General features: G+C 39.7%; 1 protein-coding gene across 1 annotated transcript in view; it reads right to left on the reverse strand.

The window, feature by feature from the left end:
• The window catches only part of LOC140226226 (transforming growth factor-beta receptor-associated protein 1-like), a 74,250-nt gene that overhangs the window by 17,216 nt on the left and 32,992 nt on the right, over positions 1 to 24,042 (reverse strand). Inside the window, exons 16-18 of the mRNA XM_072306715.1 lie at positions 23,888 to 23,956; positions 23,121 to 23,193; positions 21,355 to 21,489 (exon numbers count right to left, since the gene is read on the reverse strand). Of these exons, the coding sequence (XP_072162816.1) occupies positions 21,355 to 21,489; positions 23,121 to 23,193; positions 23,888 to 23,956 (277 nt within the window). The remainder of the gene's footprint in view (positions 1 to 21,354; positions 21,490 to 23,120; positions 23,194 to 23,887; positions 23,957 to 24,042) is intronic.

A 24,042-nucleotide genomic window follows, 5' to 3' on the forward strand; every position in this document is an offset into this window, starting at 1 on the left:
ACCATTTGGCAACAACACAGGGTATCTGAGAGACTCGGATCACCGCGGTAGGAACCCTCCTCCCTGTTCCACAGCTTTTCACGATGCCAGTGTGACACCAGGCAGCCAAAGAAGGTAGGACATTTGATAAGTTTTTTGGTTGTCTGCTTGTTTCAGTATTGGTGGTAATCGCTGGGAGAGGATGCCTGTATGGCTTCTGTTCGTCGTTGCAATCTGGGAGGATTTGCAATGTGAAAAGTTTCGATAGCACTGCTGAAAACTTTGTCAGAACTTTGGTGAGTGTCACATCGCATTATGTCATTATTTCAAAGTTGCTCATTTTGCCTTCCATAGAATTTTGGAGTATACCTTTGCACAGTTCACGTATACTGAGTTCTATTTTTGCATCTGACAAGTTTATGTACTCCCAAAACCATTGCTGTCCGTACATATCAAATATATTTTCACAGAAATTTTCTTTCTTGCTAAGAACCATCTTTACCAAAGATTGCCAACACAAATATGGCTGTGTGGGACATGTACGGATACTTTTTTATTTCTATTTTTCATCATTTTACGCAAAGTTATCACAACTATGTCAGTTGTATGATTGCCCCAACTTTAATCCTATAGCTAATTTCTCCAATGAATGTCACTTGTAAAACTGAAATATCAGTTTTTGTATCTTTCGAGAAAGAGAAGTACTCTGCTTTGTGCATTTTTTATTTTTTTTCTCTTGGCTTTTGCATGCTATGATCACCCTTTAATTCGTGTGAGAGGAGAAATGAGAAAACAACAACAACACAGGAAAGGAAAATTGTGATATCTATATATCATATATATCCTATATGTAGCCAGAGCCGTCGCGTCTGGCTCAATTACACATAATGTGTGCAAGTCAAACAGTGTGGACAATGGTACGGCACGCTGTGGTATTTGGATAGTTTCGTCCGGTGCGGTTGCCCCAATGGCAACTCACCCACCTAACCAAAACTATGTGAGAGGCATGTCCTCGTCTGTAGGTTGAGAAAGATGTTAACCCACTGAGGTCGAGCTGCGTTTGCTGTAACACATCTTTCCTATAGACCTGTCCAAGAATATTCAGGACTAGTCTTGGATGGATTAATTGTGTCTGGTGACATTCACTGGCAAAAGTAAACAAAAAAAAAAAGAACAAGACAGTAAAGATGACATGACAATGTCACACCCCTCATCACTGGCATTTTAATTTGCATGTCTTGATCTTCTGCTTGTGACAATTTTGAGTCTGAGTGAAAACCAGTAAAGAAACTACTCCTTTCCACTTTTCGCTTAGAAACATTGTATTAAGCGCATTACAAATGTAATGTATGATTATTATTATTATTTTCAATAGTAATGAGTGAAGTTTATGACGATGCAGTTTTATTTTGCTGTTGATCAAGACCTCAAGAACAACGCATTTTTGGTAAAATGGAGTCTTGTTTATTTATAGCAAGGACAGATATAGATAGATACCTGATGTAATGAGGTCATTTTGTGGGATCTCATTCCTTTTATATTCTATGGTCTTTATACCTGATATAACAAGATATCCCACATAACAAGGAAATTTTACGGCTTCCAAGCAGCTTGCAGTAATTAGGTAAAATCACTAAACTAGAGTGATGTGTGTGTTGATTGACATGGTTGCTATTAGATTAATAGTAGTCTCCTCATCCAGCGGTTCCAACACCAAAACTTTAAAAATTCATAACTTTTGCATTGATTGTCCAATTTTCCTCAAAATTTCACTGATGTCTTCTTTTAACATTGCTGCTTTCACTCAATCCACATTTTTTTTTTTTGGTTTTGGTTTCCTTTAAAACTTCACGTTGTTCTCTGCCAGGGCAAGATGTCTAAGGTCTAGAGATACTCAGCATCGTATATGCCTCAAATTGAATCTCACCTCCAAGGATTTTCTCCCTTGATGAAATTGAGGGTGTGCATACACTTTTACCCCTTTCTGTACCAGGGACTCTGGACAGTGTGTACAATGCTATGGGGATTTCTGTATCAATCACTACTCAAAACACACAAAGGGTTAAAACACATGGTTCCTACTGAAATTGGTCAGATTCGGATGACTATTTCTCCTGATGTCTCAAGACTGCACCAGTAACTCAAAATGAGTATAGGATTTTAGGGGTAATCGCAAACACCTCCTCTAGTTGTGAGCTATAGTGGTCACAGCCAGATTACAGTCTTATACATTTCTTGTTGATTTCTGAAGCATTATATCACATCTTGTCTGTTTGTCTCCCTTGTGTATTTCTCTAATTCTGTTAAAAAAAACACAACAACAACAAACAAATAAACAAATCATGGTGATACATTCCTTGAAGATTGTTGCTATTTTGTTTTGGGTGTTTATCTGTTTGTTTGTTTTTTGAGGGGAATTTCTGTTAGACAAAATTCCCTTGATACTTCTCACAGTTAATACAAGAGGTACCATGAGTCAAAAAATCAGCCACTGTGCCCACAAGAAATGCATTTAAAGTGAAGTAAATAATTTGTAGGAATTTATGAAGGTTTCAATGGTATGCACTCATGGGATACAGTGTCATTTTTTTTTCTCTCTCTCTCAAAAAAGAAGATATATAAAACAGGCAAAACCACCTAGTATCTGAACTAAATAGGCCACGGGCAGGAACCAAATATAACACCTCCCTTTTTAGTTCCCCCGCATGCACTCTTTCAATCTGTTTATTACAGGGATCTATTCTCCTTATATACTGCTGGTTGAGAGAAGTAGAAAAAGAGAGAGCTATAAAAAGAGATAGATATACAGACAGATATATGGGGATAGTGGTAGAGAAATATGCAGAGCTTTTCTCAAAAACATTTTTCGACCTGACCTTTTGCGTGCATGGTCCGTGTTATTCCCATTGTGGAAGAAATGCATGAAATCGAGGGATAGAGGGAGAGATGGGAAGAGAGAAGAAGAGATATATACAGAAAGAGAGAGAGAGACAGAAAAAAAATATATATGTTGGAGATATTTTGATCTCTCCCGAAAAACATTTTTGCATCTACTCCCATTGTGGTAGGAATGCATGGAGAAGCTAACAAGAGGATGAATGGCTTATAGTTGGTGAATTCAACGGCCTAGACCCTATAAGAGACCTATTCTTAGGCTGTGCCTCGACTGGCTCCCGATATGGGTGTCGTTGGTGGGGTTGCTTCACACCGAGAGTGTCGAGGTATGGGGTAGGTGTGGTGGCGGTGTGTGAGCTTTGGGGAAGAAAAGTGGCAGAAGGGGGGAGGAGGTAGAATCAATGGGATTGAGGTATTTGCAGCATACAGTTGGAGAAAGGGCGGGGGGAGACATACAAACAGCCTACAAACGGATAGATACATGTTGCAGGAGATACAGAGCAGAATGGTATACTCATACATGTAGATATATAGATAGATGGATAGATAGATAGATAGACATGATAGATATATACATGTAGATAGATAGATAGATAGATAGGATAGATATATTAAGATATCTACATAGAGATGACAGATAGATTGATATGATAGATAGATAGATAGATAGCTAGATAGACATGATAGATAGATATGATAAATGCATTTAGATATCTAGAGATGACAGATAGATTGATATATGATAGATAGATAGATAGAAAGATAGATAGAAAGATAGATATATATATAGATAGATAGATAGATAGATAGACAGATAGATAGATAGATAGATAGATATTAGATAGATAAATAGATAAGATAGAGATATATAGATAGATATACAAAGAGAAGGGAGAGAACAGAGAATATAAGACATAATAATGCAGATATTAGCTAAACATACAGACAGATAGGCAGACAAAGAGAGAAAGAGACTGGGTAGAAGGACAGACAGACAGAAAGAAAGAAATATATTATATCACACAAGGCTTGGGTGAAAACTACCACCATGATATGTGGTAATCAGAGAGAGAAGAAGAATGGAAAAAGACAAAGAAGGAAAAACAGGAAGAGACGGAGTGACAGAAGGATGTGTGAATAACATTCCACAATCTCTCATGTTGCAAAGTGAAAACTACACCGCATGGAACTCCTATTTCACGGAATAAAAGAGAGGAGAGAAAGATAATTCTGATCTTTGCCTTCTTTTAATCCTTACCAACGGACCATGACTGATAGAATGCTTACCACTAGGCGTTGATCCACATGGATGGAAGGACAGGGAAAACCAATATTTGCTCATGCCAAGGCTGCGGGGGTAAAAGGGGGCGGCTGTTAGGGAGCTGGGAGAGGCGCAGCGCGAAATCTCTTCCAAAATCGGATCGGCAGACCAGGAAACGTCGACGCCCAAGTGGCAATCCCTGTCCGGGTTGGGTCGGTGGATGATGCAAGACTCTCCTGAGCCCTCCTCCTCCTCTTCTTCTTCCTCCTCATCCTCCTTCTCCTCTTCCTCCTCGTCTACTATCCCCTACCTCCCTTTCTTCCTCTGTGTTTGTTACCATCAGAATCTTTAATATATTGATAAACATGTCTGTAAAGACTAACTGCCTGGAGTAACTAGCCTTTTTTATGCTGCAGGTGTGCTCTGAACACAAGTTCCATTGCTGAAACAATAATAACAGCAAAAAATTATTTGATGTTTTGTCAATGGACCTACTGCTAAGAGCAAATTGGTGGTGGGGGGGGGGGCAGCAGGTGTGCATGGGGGGTATTGTTTCTATTTGACTTCAACATGTTTGCGTCTTAAGAATAAGGGAGAAAAATGCAGGGAGGATGTGAGTAGGAGGCCCTCGCTTGGTTGCCTCCAGACAACTTGCCCAAGCTCAGAAAACAATTCATGTGCCCTCCACACACTGACTGACAGACAGACAGACAGACAGACAGACAGACAAACACATACACCTTCCAGGTGCTGCGTTGTCATGGCTGACTAATGATGAAAAAGACACCTGCCAACGCCAGATGCTCTCTTGGCCACACCTCACGTTACACCAGTGGGTGCACTCACACACCCCTACAGCGAATTTCTTTACACTCACCCAGGTGATGTGTTTAACTTCATCTATAACTTTACTTTTCAAAGCATTTTTTCATATACAGTCAAACCTGTCTTTCTAGCGACCACCTGCCGTATACGGCAATCAAAAACAATTCCCCCCAAGAGAAAAGCCATGTAAATGACCCTGTTAGTAGCAGCTACCTGTCTACAACGGCTACTCTTTCCATCTCCCTTGGGCGACCGCTGTAGACAGGTTTGACTGTACTCAAACAATGCTTTAGAAGATGGAGAGAGATGGACAAAAGAGAGAAAAGATAGACAGAAGATAGAAGGATATTACTGATGGAGACAGCTGTAGAGATACTCTGAGATCTCAGTGAGGGCTGTTTGGAGAAGTGTGCAGCAAAATACGGCTAAGTTGAACGTTACACTTCAGGTAAGAATGCCACTCTACACCATCGGTTTCTGTACTACGTAATATTTCATGATGGAAAGGCTGTTCAAAACGTATGACCCCAAAAGACATAGTTTCAATATCATATGTATTTTTTTTAATGAAGTTAACATAGTTGAGGTTTGGAATCCCATCAAGCTTCTTCACAAGTCTGTCTTGCAAAATAACTGTATGGTTGTTTTGTAAAAGAGATTGACTATATCTGTGGGTGGTGCCACAGGAAAAATAAAATGCCATTAAAGTGAGATATGATCACAACTACTGCTGGAATGCACTGTTTACTTCATATCCCTCGACTCAGCAGCAAACAACAAGTTGTTTTGAAGCAGCATGGCTACGGAATAGTTCCTGGCAGATTAATGATGTATGATTCAGTGATTGCCTCTCCACATGTCCCATTAGAGGGTAACTGCATTTATTTACAACGTACCATGGCAGGTCAGTGGCTTGGGTGTAGATGTTTGTTTGTTTCGTTTGTTTGACCTGACAGAAATTTTAATATCGGAAAGCACTTTCTTGAAACCTTTTTGGCAAGTATTTCTACCAACTTTTACCTCTTTTGATCGAGGAGGAGGGTTTATCTCAGGATGCCACAACTGTTACCAACCGCAACGGATACCAGCTAAGGCTGTCATCACTATCACGCACTGGCTTAAGATGGCAGACTCCTGCATCTTGTTTTTTCTCCTCTTCAAACTGGAAATGAAATACCCTTGACTTCTTTGATTAAAGGTTAAATTTGTTCAGATATTTGAAATATCATCTTGATCACTATACTGTAAACTTATGACGTAGATTTTTCTTTCATCAAATACATTCACATGCACTGTTAATTAATCTTAATTAATTTTCACAGAAAAATGCAGGAACAAGCTCACACTGAAACTGAACCGAACTGAAACTGCCTTTATTCCGCCATTGGTGATTGCGGGTACAGACCATTAAGTGGGGTATTACACGTACAGTTGTAATGAGCGAGAACAGACACACACACACTTACACACACAGACTGATACAGGAAGACATCTCTGGATTCCACCACTGTTACCGACGGCAACGGATACCACCTGGCTTCCTCCCTGGTTGATTGCTGGTATAGTCCAATAGGGAGGGCATTGCAGGTGATGATTGAAAAAGCCCTGCAGTGGCTCCTATTGGTCACTACCAGTCAGTCAACATCTCATCCCCACTCCCCGGTGGAAGATGGACTTTCAAAATCTCTGCTATCCACTGGACGATGGGACTTTCATCATCTCTACTGACCGCTGGACTTTGGTCATCTAGCCAGAGAATTCGGGAGCGCAAGAAGAATCTGTATAGTCCTGTTTGTTTGTTTGCTTGTTTCATTTCTCCATTTGAGAAGATGGCTGGATAGCCCATGTTTAGCTGCAATAGCTGGACTTCCATGGGATCCAGTTGGGGTGTGAGGCGGGACCACTCCACCGGGTTATACACCCTGCTCTTTGCAATGAATGAATGAAGTGGAATCTTTTACGTGTATACCGTACATGAGTTGTAACTCTCTCACAGACAGGACCTCTGCAACGTATTTCATGTCCTATCCGAGAGACAGAGTGTTTTGCCTCTTACTAGCGGGTACAGTATGATTACACACAACACTGCTCAGTGGGACTCGGGAATCGAACCGAGGTTCCTAGGATCGTGAGGCAGACGCGCTACCGATTGAGCCGAAGCACCGTCGTGTTTGCATCACTGGTTAGCACTCAGGCATAAAACTTCACAAATTGGGGCTTAGAGGACACTGCCATTAGTTAGAAGAAAACATGTGACTACTGTTAAAATGTAACTATGCAGGCACATGTAATCAGTCCCGGAATCGCTGCATCCATGGAGTTAGGCATCCCTATTCCGCTCAAGTACAGTGCCCAGCTAGCATATATTTTTGTGAGCATGATATTTTGCAAATGGAGACTTGTACTATGACAAGTATGTCAGTGGTTGAATTTGCAAGTGAGATCTGCAGTTGCACCACGAGAAATACCGGGTAAGTATTGACCCCTAATAACTTTCAAGAGGCAAAGTTAATGACATCCCACATTCGAAATCATATGTTGCAATTGTGCTACGTAGGCAGCATTTTGTTGCACAATTTGACACTCACGAATAGCAGGCCAGTCATAAAATTTGCAGAAACAAAACCACAAGCCTCCGAAGGCATATATGCAATAATCAGAAAGCCTTCTCGGAGATTTTCAATTACATTCCCCACTGGAAACTCTCTATGGGTGGGTTACTTTGTTCTTTGATTTTGATTTGTTTTGTCCTTTCTTTTTGAGAGGCATAAACTACGCCTGGCTGTTAATTGCCAATGGATGCACGCTTACAACACAATGTAGTCCCCTCCCCAACCCCCAACTTCAAATTAGCACAGTTTGTGACCTGTGCCTCTTTTGGCACAGAAAAGTCACAAGTCATTCATTCTTGGTATTCTAACCCCCCCCCCCCCCCAAAAAAAAAAAAAAAATTCTCTCTCTCTCTTTTTTTTCAAGCGATGTTTGGCTGAGCATGGAAACTCAAAATTCCATGAGTAGCAAGAGAAAACAATTTCCTATTGATAGAGATAAACAAGCCTACCCCCCTCCCCCATGAAAGAAAAAAAAAGACGAGAAAAGACAATGCACAACAAAACAAAACAGGAAAGGGGGACAATGATGTTGTGGGCAGGATTTGCGTTGCCAGTGACCTTGCGGCGTGCTCCGAGAGCCGACGCACAAACGATAAAAATCAGTCGGGCGAGACTCGGTACTGCAAATGGCACGATTCCGCCTCCTCCGACAGCCAAAGTTGGCAACTCTCTTTAACCCGTTGAGGACAGGCTGGTTTTGCTATAACACACATTTCTCCCAGGCACCTGTTCAAGTATACCCGAGACTAGTCTCCAACGGGTTAACGGCAGAAAATCAGCTCTTTACGACACCGTGTAGGCAGATTAGGCATCGTCACACTAGAATAGACTCTTGACTATCAATGGTGAATGAAATGGGGGAAAAAAGGATAAAAATTCTTTCTTTTTTTTAGGGGGGGGGCATGCACAACTCACCTTGTTATCTTGAAATCAGGAGTTAAAAGAATCAATAAAAACTTATCTCATACACATCAAAACTAATGACAACGATGTGATAATCACCATCAAGCTTTTCAATGCATCACATTCTGGGTGGATTTTTGCCACAGGTATGTAAATAATCATCTTGCTCATCATTAAAGGTCCAGTTTACCTTTGGGAGCAGTGATTTCAAAAATGTTCAAGATATCACATTTTATGCATATGTGTAGGTCTGTTGCATCACAAAACATCCTACCAAATAAAATTTTCGCAATAAAGCCTAAAATATGACGAGATATCAGTGTTTTTCTCAATAAACCGTAACTGTAGACGGTTTAGTCTGGAAACATTCTTATTATAACTATTGTTTACATTTTGTGTATTTAACAAACTTAACATCGGTCATAGGAATTCAAATTTTTACAGTGGTTGTTTCTATCCCTAACTCATATTTTAGAACTATTTTGAAGCACTAATGCTAGGTTTTTGTTTCATCTGCAAATGGTAAATTATGCCTTTAACCTGTTTAGGACGAGTCCCAAGTATACTCGGGCAGCTGTCTATGGGAAAATGCGTGTTGTAGAAAAAGCAAACCGTCCTCAACAGGTTAAATTGCCACCTTTGAATTTCACTACATGATCTCATAACGAAGAAGATTGGGTGGAACTGTTTGCATCTAAATAATTCATCAGATCTCCGCAAAATCAGAGAGAGATTTACAAAACTTGCCATTCTGTTTATAAGAGCAAAATCTGAACTCTATAGTAACGACTCCATGGGCTGGCATATGAAGAGTTTGTTTGCAAAAAGTATGGTCTCTGTCATAAAGTACAAAATAATACCTTTTAAATGATATATTGGTCACTACATATAAAGGTACATTTTTGAAGTTATGGTGAAAAGAAGCAAAAATTTTCTTATTATTCTCTTTATTTTTCTTGACCTTTAATGGCAAATATCTCCATTTGACAAATATGGACTTATCGGTTTTTGCAAACAAACTCTTCATATGTTTGCAGCTTTCACAGGTAGTTAATTAGCAGAAGCTTACATGGCTATAGATAACAGAATCCCTCATACAAACATACAGTGCATATATATGTACTGTAAACCCCATGCTCCCTCCAAAAAAAAAAAAAGACCCCCAAAACAAAAACAATCAAATACAAACAAACAAACAAACATTTGCAGTATGAAACTTTCCCAATTTGGGGCCGAAAGCCTTTTTCGTGGCATGAAACTGGCGAACTGCGACCATGGAAAAAGACGATACAATTTTTTTTATTGGATTGTATAGAAAATAAAAACACCATTCACATGCATTTTGCTTTCCTGCATCAAAGCTTCTTGTGAAATTCACAAAAGTTTCATCATTCATGCAAGTGAGAATTTTCTTGTTTCACAGTCCCTCATCAGCTGAGGAACAGCCATTTGTAGGAACATTACATTTGAGTCATCCACAGTGGGTTGGTGAAAGTTGAGATGAAAACATTTAGGTTCTTGCATTTTATCAGCATTCAAGGTTGAATTGAATCATTTTGCATGTATGTTAAAGTCAGATTAAGACATCTACATGTACAGTATGTACTTGAGACTGAAGCGTTCACTCAAATCCATCGATCTGTGGATCAATCTGCCTTTCTATTCTTTTATTTCACTCACTCTATCAATCTCTCTATTCTTCTATTTCAATCTATCTATCCTCCATCATCTGCATACCCATCTATTTCTCTTTTTCTGACCCTCTATGTCTCGAATCTACTGATCTTTACATCAATCTATTCACCCAACAATATATCTTTCTATCTATATATTTCTATATCTATCCATACATCAATAGACAATCTTATATATCTCTCTATCTATATATTTCTATATCTATCCATATATCAATCTATCTATCTATTTATCCAGAGGTACATGTGTATCTTTATATCTACTTTGTACCTGAGTATATATCTAGCTATCTAGCAATCTATATATTTCTATCTATATCTATCTATCCATATATATATCAATCTGTCTATGTATCTATTTATCCAGCTATCTTTACACTTGTATATCTACATGTCTATCTAGTACCTACATATCTAACAATCTATTTCTTTCTATCTACATGACCTATATCTCATTTTTTATATCTATCTATCTACCTGTTTATCAATGCATCTAATGATCTATCTATCTGTCTGCCTTTTTTCATGTACAGTTGAACCTCTCGTATCCGGACAAGTCGGGACCGGGACTCATCCGGATAAGGGATTTGGCCGGATACGGGAGACTCAATGCTTTATACATGTACATATACATACACATGTACTGATGTAGCCCATTGTAGTACCACATGTAGTAATGTGTATACTGCAACCTTTTCATTGTTACATTTGGGGATGTTTCAGGATGTTGAAATGTCTGAAGGTAAGCTTTGGAAGGAAATTTGATGCAATGTATGTTAATCATATTGGAAGTAATATGTAATTCATGTGTGTTTGGGTAGGAGTTCTCAAGGAGTTGGGAATCCCCCTTTCTTCCCGTAATTATAAAAAAAAAAAAAAAAAATCACGGCGAGATTGCGTCCGGATAATAGAGAGATCCGGATAAAGGGAGGCCGGATATTAGAGGTTCAACTGTACATACAAACGTGTATCTACCTATCTATCTCTCTATCTATGAATGTATCTATCTATATAATCTATCTCTACTCTTCTTCATTTTTTGTGACCCTGCATCACAAAACCAACAAAAAGTCACCAGACATGGATTTCTAGTTAAGAGCATGTTCTGTAAGAGGAGACTTAGGCTTTAAAGTGATGTATCATATGGACTCTCTTAACCTATCCTAAAATTTGAAAAAAAAAACAAACAAACAACAAACACACAAATTTTACTATGGAAAGTGTAAAACTGAGAAAAGAGGCTCTGAAGTACAGGGTCTATTCAAGTGCTTAATCTCTACCAATCATGCCATCTGTGCAATGAATGAGACAAAAAACAAGATGTTAACCACCAGAGCAACAGCAATGAAGAGATTATCTGACCCTTATTAAAGTTGAAATTGAGCATACGTTAATTATACATTCTGTAGATGAGTAATGCCAACTTTCAAAGCAGTAGCATCATTCTTTCCAAAGTTATTGGAGTTTAAAGTGAAGAGTATGGGCAGGGTCTTTAAAAATAGAAAAGAGGACTTTATAAAAACATCTAATCGCACTATTCAGCCAAAAAGCGTTCGAGAAAAACTGCTAATAAAAAGCACAAGTTCTGCTTTGTTTAATGATCCCAAACTTTGGTATAATGTAGACGAAGACTTGCTCTGTCAGAAAATATAAAACTCAAGATTGACTTGGTTGACCCATTTCACCTATTTTCTGTCCTAACATAAAAATCAGTGCTTGCCACTTTTTGTTCGTTTAGTGACGCACGGTCACATATCTATTTATCAGTTCTCTCTATGTCAAGAGGCTGTATGGTTTCCAACTGAACCAAACATGCCTGCATCCCGCGGTGACCTGACAAACTCCACAAAGCAAAGTACCCAGAGTTTTATAGCATAATATCTATGGTTGATCGCTCGCTCACAAACTTTTATGCCATATGTATCAGCAATAAGTCTGTATCAATAAGTATTTGCCCAACACAGTTTGACCATCAACGTTCATGGGGTGAAGTGGAATGAAAGGGTATTACATCCAAAGGGCATGACACTTTGCTCGATTTAAACTGCAGTTTTTGGTGTTTCTATACAGTGTGAAAAAAAAAAATCCACCTTCCCCTTCCCCCTCAACCCCCCCCCCCCCCCGAAAACAAAGAGAGAACAAGAGACCCGTGGGTCTAGCGCTCACCTGAGTATCGCAAGTTCACCTTTCACGCAGTCACTAATCTAAATTATTCACAGCTCTACTAAAATTTGACCAGGCTTCTCAAGTAGAAGATGAAAATTTACAATAAGGGCCAAAATTTTTTAAGATTCCTTAATTTGGGGGATTGTGGGGCCCCCTGGGGCCCTCTGGGTGGGGCATGGTGCCCATTTTGATTAATTGAGATCTTGACCCCCTAGGGATGCTACCTGCCAAGTTTGACGAAAATCCATCATGAGGTTTTCAGGAAGAAGATGAAAATGTACAATTCAGGCCTCCATTTGGACCTTCCCAACCCCCCCCCCCCCTGCCCCCAAGAGGGGCACCCCTGGATTTGCTATGAACAAACTTGAAACTACAGTCATTAATGTACTCACTCATAATATTATCTTAGCTCTATAACTTCTGATTCTAGAGAAGATTTTTAAAGATTCCTTCATTTTGGGGGGTTTGGCCCCCCCTGGGGCCCCTGGGTGGGGCATGGTGCCCATTTTAACAAATTGAGATCCTAGCCCCCTAGGGATGCTACCTGCCAAGTTTGGTGAAAATTGGTCATGGGGTTCTCAAGAAGAAGATGAAAATGTATAATTTAGGCCCCATTAGGACCCCTCCCCACCCCCCTCCCCTGGGTCCCAAGGGGGGCACCCCTGATTCTGCCATGAACAAACTTGAAACTACAGTCATCAATGTACTAACTCATAGTATTAACTTAGCTCTATCACTTCTGGTTCTAGAGAAGAAGATTTTTACAGATTCCTTAATTTTGGGGGGTTTGGGCCCCCCTGGGGGCCCCCTGGGTGGGGCATGGTGCCCATTTTAACAAATTGAGTTCCTAACCCCCTAGGGATGCTACCTGCCAAGTTTGATGAAAATCGGTCTTGCGGTTTTCAAGAAGAAGATGAAAATGTAAAAAGTTTACGCACGACGGACGCCGGACGACAGACGATGGACGACGGACGACGCACGACGGACGACGCACGACGGACGCCGGACGAAGGGCGATCGCAATAGCTCACTTGAGCCTTTGGCTCAGGTGAGCTAAAAAAGAGATTCATTTAATTTGAATATCAAACACAGTATTATTTGTGTGAACATTGCACAAATGTTTCCTCCCTTTTCACATGATTTTGACTGAAGAACAAAATCTTAAAGTCTCCCCATGACTAATTCCCCAAAAACACTTTCTTCAGTTTCTGGACTGTCTCTCTCTCTCTCTCTCTCTCTCTCTTCTTCATCTTTTTTAGCACCTTCAATGTGTAAGAATGCTATCATAAAATGCATCGTACGAAGTATCACTACATACAGTAGAGCACGACATCTTTGTGGCAAGAAATTTACGCGACTTGGAGCAAACAACCAATTTTGCGGCATGAATTGCTACTAGCATTTAGTGCATACCATACAATGAAGACAAGAACTTTTGAGTGCATTCTCATTTTGTGAAACCTTTGATCTCACAAAATTGGTGAAATTAAAATGCATGTGAACACTTCTGGTTTTGCAGTAAGGAAATCTATATGTGCTCTCAGAAGTGAATCTAAATATGAAATTAAAGATAATAAAAAGTTTTGGTACCTCAAAAGTGTCCTTGAATTTCCTTGTCTTAGTTTGTGTTTCAGGTTAAAGTACCTTTCATATAACTAACACTGTGAGACTTACTCGCCCCAAAGTGCTCTCATGTCTTAGTAATCATGCAATTAACTGCGATCAGCAGCCCCATACGCATAGCGACCAGCAGTCCCATACGCATAGCGTAATCGGGCTTCGCATTGTAACATTCAGGATCATGACAGATTTAGTATCGCAGGGTAAATGTCAACTTAAAATCCCATAAATTCTTCAATTTGAAGACTTACCAATTAAGTTGAAGTATTGAAAACAGGCTTCGGGCAACGTTTGGTTCTGCCTATAGTCCCTTTCTGTTCGAATTGATGACTGAATGTGACTCGGTCGACAGGACCTTAGGAGAGCTACATACAGTACACTGAATACTACAGCCAGTGCATGCGAACACATCACATGCACACAAATTTCAAATCCATGAACGGATAAGATGTTGGTGTGCGCATGCGCTGGCCATGGTATCCAGTGTACGTAGCTCTCCCAAGGTCCTCTCGACCGAGTCACATTCAGTCATCAATTCGAACAGAAAGGGACTATTGGCAGAACCAAACGTTGATCGAAGCCTGTTTTCAATACTTCAACTTAATTGGTGAGTCTTCAAATCGAAGAAATTTTTTGATTTTAAGTTGACATTTACCCGCGATACTAATTCTGTCATGATCCTGAATGCTACAATGCGAAGCCCCATTACGCTATGCGTATGGGGCTGCTGGTCGCAGTTAGCTATGCGTACAATGGGCTGCACGCTGCTGGTCGCAGTCGGTGGTTTCGTACAATATTTATCGACGCTGTACAGCGTCGGCTCTGGTACGAAACCATTATTGCATGATTACTAAGACATGAGAGCACTTTGGGGCGAGTAATTCTCACAGACAACGTACTTTAACCTGAAACACAAACCAAGACAAGGAAATTCAGGGAAGCTTTTGAGGTACCAAAACTTTTTATTATCTTTAAATGAAAAAGGCAGTAGTATACAAGATTACAGGGAACAAAACAGATCCCATCTAAAGAATTGCAGGTCAACAGAGCATTTCTTCTTTTCTTTAAAGGAGAAGTTCACCTTCATTAACATAAGGATTGAGAGAATGCAGCAATATTAGTAGAACACTTCATTGAAAGTTTGAGGAAAATCGGACAATCCGTTCAAAAGTTATGAATTTTTGAAGTTTTTGTGCTGTCACTGCCTGATGAGAAGACTACTGGAGTGTATGATGTCACATGCGTACAACAATATAAGGAAAATATAAAGAGAATTTCACAAAATTTCATCTTTTGAAAAAAGTACACATTCCATTGACTCGTTACTGACATATGTTATGGGTAATATTATTCCCATTGCCTTTAGAAAGAGGCAAGTCAAGTGCTCTTTTATTATGCGAAAAAAAGTGAAAATATGTTGAATTTTCTTTACATTTTCTTTATACTGTTGTACTCATATGACATCACGAGCCTTAGTAGTCTCTTCATCCAGCGGTTCCAACACAAAAATTTTAAAAATTCATAACTTTTGCATCGATTGTCCAATTTTCCTCAAACTTTCACTAATGTGTTCTACTAATATTGCTGCATTCTCTCAATTCTTATGTTTATGAAGGTGAACTTGTCCTTTAAATAGAAATGTTACATAATTACAGTAACTTTATGAAAAAAGAAACAACTAAACGGATTTCTTATATTTTAAAGGTAGGGAATCCCATTTGCATGCCTTAAATGAAGAGTTGTATAAACACAGTGGTATGCTGAAGAGAGTATCATTGTAGAAACTCCCATAAAGTATTGAAAGTGGAAGGTAACATTCAGTACATCTTTATTGACCGTCAGATTTTGAATTGAATTCTTTTCGGGGCTCACCGTAAATTCCAGTACATTACTAGGCTACCTTTGCAGACCCATGCACTGCATGTGTGTCCATCATGTATATTTTGTGAATAAAATTCATCAAAACTTACAAACATTTCTATATACATTCTTGACACACACTCTATATGTTATTACATCAGCTCTTATACTTTTAGATTTTTGTTTATAGATAAAAAATACAGAAGACTGCAACAAAAAGGCTTTAAGTGTGGCTGACACACAGAACTACTGAGTAGTTGAGTTTTGTGCATTATTCAAATTGTAGATAACTGTTGACTTCCAAATTTCTAAGCAGTGGCCTAAACAAGTCCCCTGAGGTTCATATTTAATGTTTTGCTGCATTTTGGGAGTTCTGTAAAAGGTATCCCCTACCTTTAAAGTTGACAATAACAACTCATTTATCTGAAAGGAGCGCACTCTGAACTAAACTAGTCAGTAGAACACACATGCAAGCTCATTAATGCACAAAAAAAAAAGGAAAAGGAACAAGAGTAGAAATGACAATAGTGCAACCTCTACAACCACATCCAACATTTTCAAGTTGAAGGTCGCATTTTGCATAAACGGCTGAACGAAGCTGTTAATTTTGCACACCTGTTTTTGAGCGCACTAGATTTCATTGTCTCACTTCCTTCTACGGCAAAACAAAAGCTTCTTGGTGTCTGTGCCGTCGGGCGAATCGGACAAAACATTCCACGCCGGTTGTACCTGACTGCATTTGGTGTGACGGAATTCATCTCCAGAATTGAAAGATCCATTCAGTATTTTGTCATTGTTCTTCACCACATTAGGCCTGTATGAGAGGAGTATTAGTTTGCTAAAAGTGTGCTTGTTTCTATTTAGTATTGATGCACACATACATACATACAAACAGACATGACGTTGTGTACATACATCAGGGCTTGACACCAACATTTTTCTCTGGCGGTCCATTTGGGCCACTAAACGCTTTTAGATTTGAAATTCTGGCAGGTAAAAAGAGAATGTATTAACCCGAAATAAAATAAAACATAACAATCCATTTGGAATCTGTGTTGCCTAATTATGGTGGCCCAAAGGGGACACAAATTTGTTTTTTCTCTATTATGTGACGCTTGATACTTCGTACTAGAAGATATGCTGAACAAGAATCCATGTGGAACGAGAAAGGCACTCTGAGAGGCACGGACCTCCACCATGTATCTCATTTCCCACCCATGTTGCGATTTCCACCCTATAGCCTAATACATCTAGACAGTGATCTATATCACTATCAAAATTTGATCATCTATTCCTTGTGACATTGTCAACTTTTTGTAAACATCTAAGTAAAATCCATTCATATCATTTGGAGGTGTTTTGCAAACAGACAGACAAAGAAACAAATGTCAACAAAAACATAAAGCTGCTGGGGTGACAAGACCTTGTATCTGAAATTTTGGTGAAAACGACTTTTTTGTATTAATGGTCAGATAATCAGTTAAGTGATGGCCTGTCCAAATTCTAACTGTCTTATGCCAAAAATGCAGCCCCCACGGCAAGTCAAAGGAAAGACTCTCCCATTTGATGTAGTGCTAATGGCTGCCATGTTTTCTTGCTCTCCTGAACTTTTGACATTTTGTAGATACGAGATCTTGTCAACGATAACCTCCTTGGCAGAGGTAACATGAAGATAATTAGATATTGCCACATAGTTCTGCTTGGTACACCAAATCAAACTGGACAGAGAAGTTAGTCAGAATCTAAATTCACTCGGGAGGATAATGTAAGACATGGCTACAGTTTGTGTATTAAGAAGTGGTTTGAAGAAAATAAAATCAACAACCAGAAACAATTTAATATGTCAAAGATTCTTAAGGGCTGGAAAGGTCAAACGGGCGCAATGTATGTGCATGCAGGGAACTCATGTTGGAATTCCCCCTAAAGACAGCCAAGTTGGTCGCAGGTGAGAAGAGTTCTTTTTTTTTTTTCCTTCTTCGATTCCATACTTGGGCAAATCTTGGCTCAATATCACCTATGCATGCTCTACTACTCATATGTCTCAGAAAAACATTTGGTTGCGTCTTTGACGAGGCCCAACAAAATGCTCCATGGTTTCTGCTCGGCCAAGCTTCAGTGGATCGGCACAAGACAGGGAGGCGTGGGTGTGGCTGCTAAACGTGCCCCTTCTGTTCTACCAGGATGCGAGCGTTACGGCTGGATGCCCCTTTCATCACCTAGCTCACGGCGCAAATAACTCGGTAGTTTTTTAAATGACAAAGTTTGAGACTGGGATGTAAGTTAACCCGTTGAGGACGAGTCCCAAGTATATTCGGGCAAGTGGCTATGGGAAATGCGTGTTGTAGCAAAATCAGTCCGACCTCAAGGGGTTAATATCAACTTTAATGGCAAATCAATTTCTTTCAAAGTTTATGCTTGCAGGATTTGCGGTTGACTCAAGAAACACTTTTGATTTCCTTTATATACTTCACATGATTAACATTGATTTCATAGAGAGTATAAAGAAATGTAGTGTAAAGATGAGATATCATTTAAAGGGAAAACGCAGTTCTCGTGTGCCTGCAAAACTGTTGATTTTTGGTCTGAAATGTACAAATAAGCATAAGAAATCTATGAAATACAGTTATGACAAGAAGACGATTCCAGTTGGGTAATGATGAAAATGCAAAACATCATCCAAAATGGTTTGCCAGAAGTACTAGAATATCAGTGCATATGCAGTCGTGGTTGCTACACAATTTTTCAATATAATCTATTATTGATGATCCATAAAATCGGGCCAAAACAGGATCCATAGATCTTCTGTCTAACGGTGAATCGCAGGCTGCTTGTTTGGAAATACAATTGTTGGAGCATGGTCACTCATCAAGTAAAATTCTACCAACCCACTACTGAATGGGGAAGGAACTGCAGAAATAAAAGACGTATGGATATGACCAAAATTGTATGAAATTCTTGATCTCAAAATACTCCCAAACAACTCATTACCCTGGCAGATTAGACAAATGTCTTGTAGGATCCTTTAAATGTATTTCACGCAAATTCCAAATGATGGAAGTTAAATTTTGAGCCCTTCTGAAAACTATGTTTTAGCTTTAAAGGGAAGATAAACCCCAAGAACAATGTGGATTGAGTGAAAGCAGCAACATGAGAAGAACACATCAGTGAAAGTTTGAAGAAAATCGGACAATCGATGCAAAAGTTATGAATTTTTAAAGTTTTGGTGTTGGAACCGCTGGATGAGGAGACTACTAGAGGTTATGACGTATGAGTGGACTACAATATCAAGAAAATATAAAGAAAATACTACAAAAATCCATTTTTCAAGAAAATTACAAATTCCATCAACTTGATATTGACATATGTTAAGGGTAGCAATTATTCCCCCTGCTTTCTGAAAGCGATTGGTCCACTGCTCTTTCATAATTCTAGAAAAGTGAATTTTTGTTGAATATCCTTTATATTTTCTTTGTATTGTTGTCCACTCATACGTCATATCCTCTAGTAGTCTCCTCATCCAGCGGTTCCAACACCAAAACTTTAAAAATTCATAACTTTTGCATCGATTGTCCGATTTTTCTCAAACTTTCACTGATGTGTTCTACTAATGTTGCTGCTTTCACTCAATCCACATTGCTCTTTGGGTTTACCTTCCCTTTAAATAACACCGAGCTTCAGATCTGCAAATGCTAACGCTAAGACGACGCAGCCTCCATGCTTGAACAATGGAAACAGCTGCCTCGCACACGTGCAGGACACCATTTTAGCCTAATAGCATCATTTTAGCAATCACGACACAGATCTAAAGCTCACTATTGATGGGAAAAGAGGTAGAAACTGAGAGAGATGCAAATCAAGTCTTCTTTCAGTGATGTAAGTTTGTACGAGGCTAACAGCAAAACACTTAAGAAGATAGAAAACCTCAATGAATATGATCAACACCTGTTGATGAAAATGCTTTGAAGTCACCTTCATATTTTACATATAGTGCCAGGTTCAAGTGTGTGCGTGTGTGTCACACACAAACACAGTGCTATACATTGTAGCTTCTGACCATTTGAGCATTGAGAATCAAGGATTTCTGGGGACGAACTCTGAACTATGGCTTTCTATCGCTCAGTTGGTAGAGCACAGGGCTAGCAATCTGGAAGTCTCCGGTTCGAATCCCGATGGAATCCCATTTTCTTTGCTCATTTTTCCACTAATAAATTATTTATTATACATACCGTCGCTGGGGTGACATGACCTTGTATCTGCACTTTTGGTGAAAATGACTTTTTTTGATTAATGGTCAAATAATGGGTTAAGTGACGTCCTGTCCAGATCCCAACTGTCTTATTCCAAAAATGAAGCCACCACGGCATGTCAAAGGAAAGGCTATCCCATTCGCCACAGTGCTTTGGCCACCATGTTTTTTGGCTCTCCTGAACATTTGACATTTTGTAGATACAAGGTCTTGTCGCCCCAGTGACAATATGTTTACAAAAGAAGACAGTATTCTGTAGGCATGACATGGTTTTTTCGATGTATGCATCTAAACAAAAAAGAAAGGAAGAAATAAAGACGAATCGACTGACAAAAGGTAAACGCACAGAGAGCAAGAGGCAGATGGGTAAAGACAGACAAATGGACAGACAAAGATAGATAAACAGACATACAGAGAGGAAAAAAATCACAGAAAGTTTATGATAGGTAGAAAGCAAGGTGATGAAAAAAAAGAGAGAGAAAAGATAAGACTTTTAACCATTTTCCTCACAGTTATGTTGAAGACCCATTAGCACAGGGATTCATGGGTGGTCAATGTAATTCAATTGCTGCCCACCGGGGTACATCAGAAAACTATAACAAATAGCACTGGCCAGCAATACGCTCATTAAAAACTTACACAGAGATAAGTGACATAGCTGTCCACAGTTTGATATTGGGATTCTCAAATGTGACCTGCTACAACAAAAGGATCCTAAAGCCGCTGACATGTGAGCCGAGAAAATTGAGTTTGAATCAGATCACCAAAGTCTGTCAAAACGTTCGGATTTCTGTTTTTAACATAATTTTGTAGTCTAATGTATCTTCTATCATCTGCCGAAATTTCGAAGCTAAATGATCAAAGGAAAGGCCTGAAAATAGCATTTTTCTGGGTCATGCTCGGCTCGCCCGTCAGCGACTTTAGGATCCTTTTGTTGTAGCGGGTCACAAATACTGTATACGCTATATATTTCACGAGTCTAAATTTTCGCGAATCGGGACTTCCCGACGATTTCGCGAGTGGTTAAATTCGCGATCATGGATTCCTGTACTGAACAGAGAAGAGTACATGCGTCAATATTTTCGCGTGTGTTTAATTTCGCGAAAAGCACCTGACTCGCGAAATTCGCAAAAATACAAAACCTCGCGAAATATTCGGCGTATACAGTACCTCAGAGCTGGGACAGACTTTCCACTCCATGCTATCCCTATGCAACCGCGTCTTTACTTCCTGCTAGACTTAGTGCACGGCACGCCCGTTTCCATGACAACAGATAATTAATCATCCCCTTACCTCCATCTTCTTGACGAAGACGAGATGCTCCAGGTATCGGATGACAGCCTTGGGGTAGGCGTGGAGGTAGTCGATGATCATGTCTGGCCTCATCCTCTCTGTGCTGGGCTCGTTCTCGGGTCGGTCGGTGAAAATCTGGTGGGTATCGGAGGAGGAGAGATGATTTTGGAGGAGGAGAGATGATTTTTGAGAGGAGAGGAGAGATGATTTTTGAGCGGAGAGGTGATCAGAGGAAAGAAAATTTTTGTCTTCAAAGCAAAGATAGTCTTGTGAGTTGATGGCATCATCGCCTTTTCCAACGTGCGAGTACAGTTCTACCTCTCGTATCCGACCTTCCTCTATCCGGATCTCTTTATATCCCGGGCGCAATCTTGCCGTGATTTTTCATTTTCAATCGAAGAATTACGGGGAAAAGGGAGATTTCAAACGCAAACAAAACTCGCATGAATTGGATATCATTCCCAACAAAATGAACATACACTCACATTGTATTTTCATCGAAATAACATGCATTCTAGCAAAGAAAGAATTTCAGAGTATGCTATCTGCGGTAGGTCACATGTAGCTACCATTGGGTTAACTATAAACAGCCCTGTCATATGGTCAGGCTACCACTGGGTAGGCAGCTGTGTATATGATACATTGAGTCTCCGGTATCCAGCCAAATCCCTGAAATCTGGACGAGACTAGTCCCGACATGTCTGGATATGAGAGGTCGGACTGTATTCAGTGACAATGTGTGGATTTTTAGAATTCTCGCATTTCGCAATCCATGAGCTCTTGTTCACTTCAAATGGGACAGCACATTGCTTTCTGGGATATGGGTCGATGACACCCATACACGCTAGCCAGGCTAGCTAGACCACTGATCTTTACAGAAGATACCTCCTTTATAGAGATCAGTGGACTGGACAATTGCATTACATCCCATGTCCTATCAACATGCACAATTTTATCAGGCCAGCAAGGCAAGCTGGTATGCTGTACGCCTACTGCCCGCTAGAACTAGCTAGAGGCTATGCGCTTACCCTGTTTTGCCCCTCACGCAGAGCATATTTTGACGTCACAGAAACACGTCTATACACAAACACGATGAGGCAGGGATGAGTTTAAAGGGAATCTCTCCTCTAAAATTTAAATTTGAGAGGTGTGAGAGTGTGTCCTAAGAACTCTAGAGAAAATTCTATCTCATCACAAAAAATGTCCCAAACTGTGAAATATTGATTTCAATAAATCAGCACGCACTAGTGTGCACTGCAATAGTAGCCAGATCTGAAAATAGTAGCCGTGCGTAGACCATCATTGTGTGCATGTTTCCTTCGTTCGCCTCCATCTGCACACAGCTATATTGAATACTGTCTATTGGTATCACCGCATCGAGCCATATGCATCCGCATGAGTAGAGGTTACCGCGACTGCCTGGTCAGTGGTGCGGCGCGGCGCGGTAGCACCAACCTAGCTGCGTACGTGGACATTTGCGCGCGTTTGTGTGTTTTGAGAGTATCGTAGTAAACTGATCATACAGAAAACTATCGAACTACACAATCGAATGCAGTCAATAATGCCAGACGACTATTCTTAGATCAAGGCGCATGTAATTTTTGGCATTATAGAGATTGCTCTACGTCTCTTTATATATTACTATATCTCTGTATGTGAGTAACGTTGCACTCTTATATTTCATAGGGATATTACCAGAACAATAACCTACGATGTCAGAAAACTATTAATTTCTGTATACAGATACACTTTAATATGCACAATACCTTGGCAGCCAGCTCGGGATCTTTCTTCATGGCCCAGTCAACGTATCGCCAAACCAGTTCATGATCCATCAACCTAGGCAACATAGCCATAGGGGGAAAGAAAGAAAGAAAAACACAATACTTCAACATGAGGATTGACAATTGCTCGATCCTAATAAGTTTCATTGTAACTCTCTGAACAATTACACATCTGATTCATGTGACGAAGGGAGATGCGTGCAATTTGAAACATTTGGTATAGTCTCGTTCCTCTTTTATCTTCCGTATTCTGTGCAATGACAAGTTCTTAAACCCGTTGAAGACAAGTCCCGAGTATACTCGGGCAGGTTTCTATGGGAAATCTGTGTTGTAGCAAAATCAGCCCGTCCTCAACGGGATAATCATGCTTAGAAAGACGACTCCTGGAGCAGTGAGGGCATTTCCTTCTAATCATTTCTTCTTCTTTTTTAACCTTTGTTTTTGTTCTGAAAAAAAAAAGCAATACTTTTGAATTATGTCCATTTCAATCCGAGACACAATGCTTCCAAAAAACACAAGACACAGATATACAACAAAGGTAAAATTCAAGTCCCAAAATTATCATCTGTAATGTGTACATACCGTACTGTTCGGCTGTAATGGAATTTTGATACAACAAAAGAAAACTACCAGTCCTAAAAGGAATTTGTTATAATGGCCCATGGGGCACTAAATATATGATACAAACACTTTTTGACCTTGGCATACAGTGTTTGTCAAAGGCAGAAATTTGTTGTCAATTAGCTCACCCTGATAGGAAGTCAATGACGAAGTCCTTTCCAGGAAAGGTGTTGTCTACGATGTCGCCATCCACTAATCTGTAAGGATTGACAAAAGTTATGGTGGTTATCATTTGAAAAGCAAAATCAAATATTTGCAAAATACAGTCAAAATGGATATGATT

Source organism: Diadema setosum, chromosome 3, assembly GCF_964275005.1.
Source record: "Diadema setosum chromosome 3, eeDiaSeto1, whole genome shotgun sequence".
NCBI classification, from domain to species: Eukaryota; Metazoa; Echinodermata; class Echinoidea; order Diadematoida; family Diadematidae; genus Diadema; species Diadema setosum.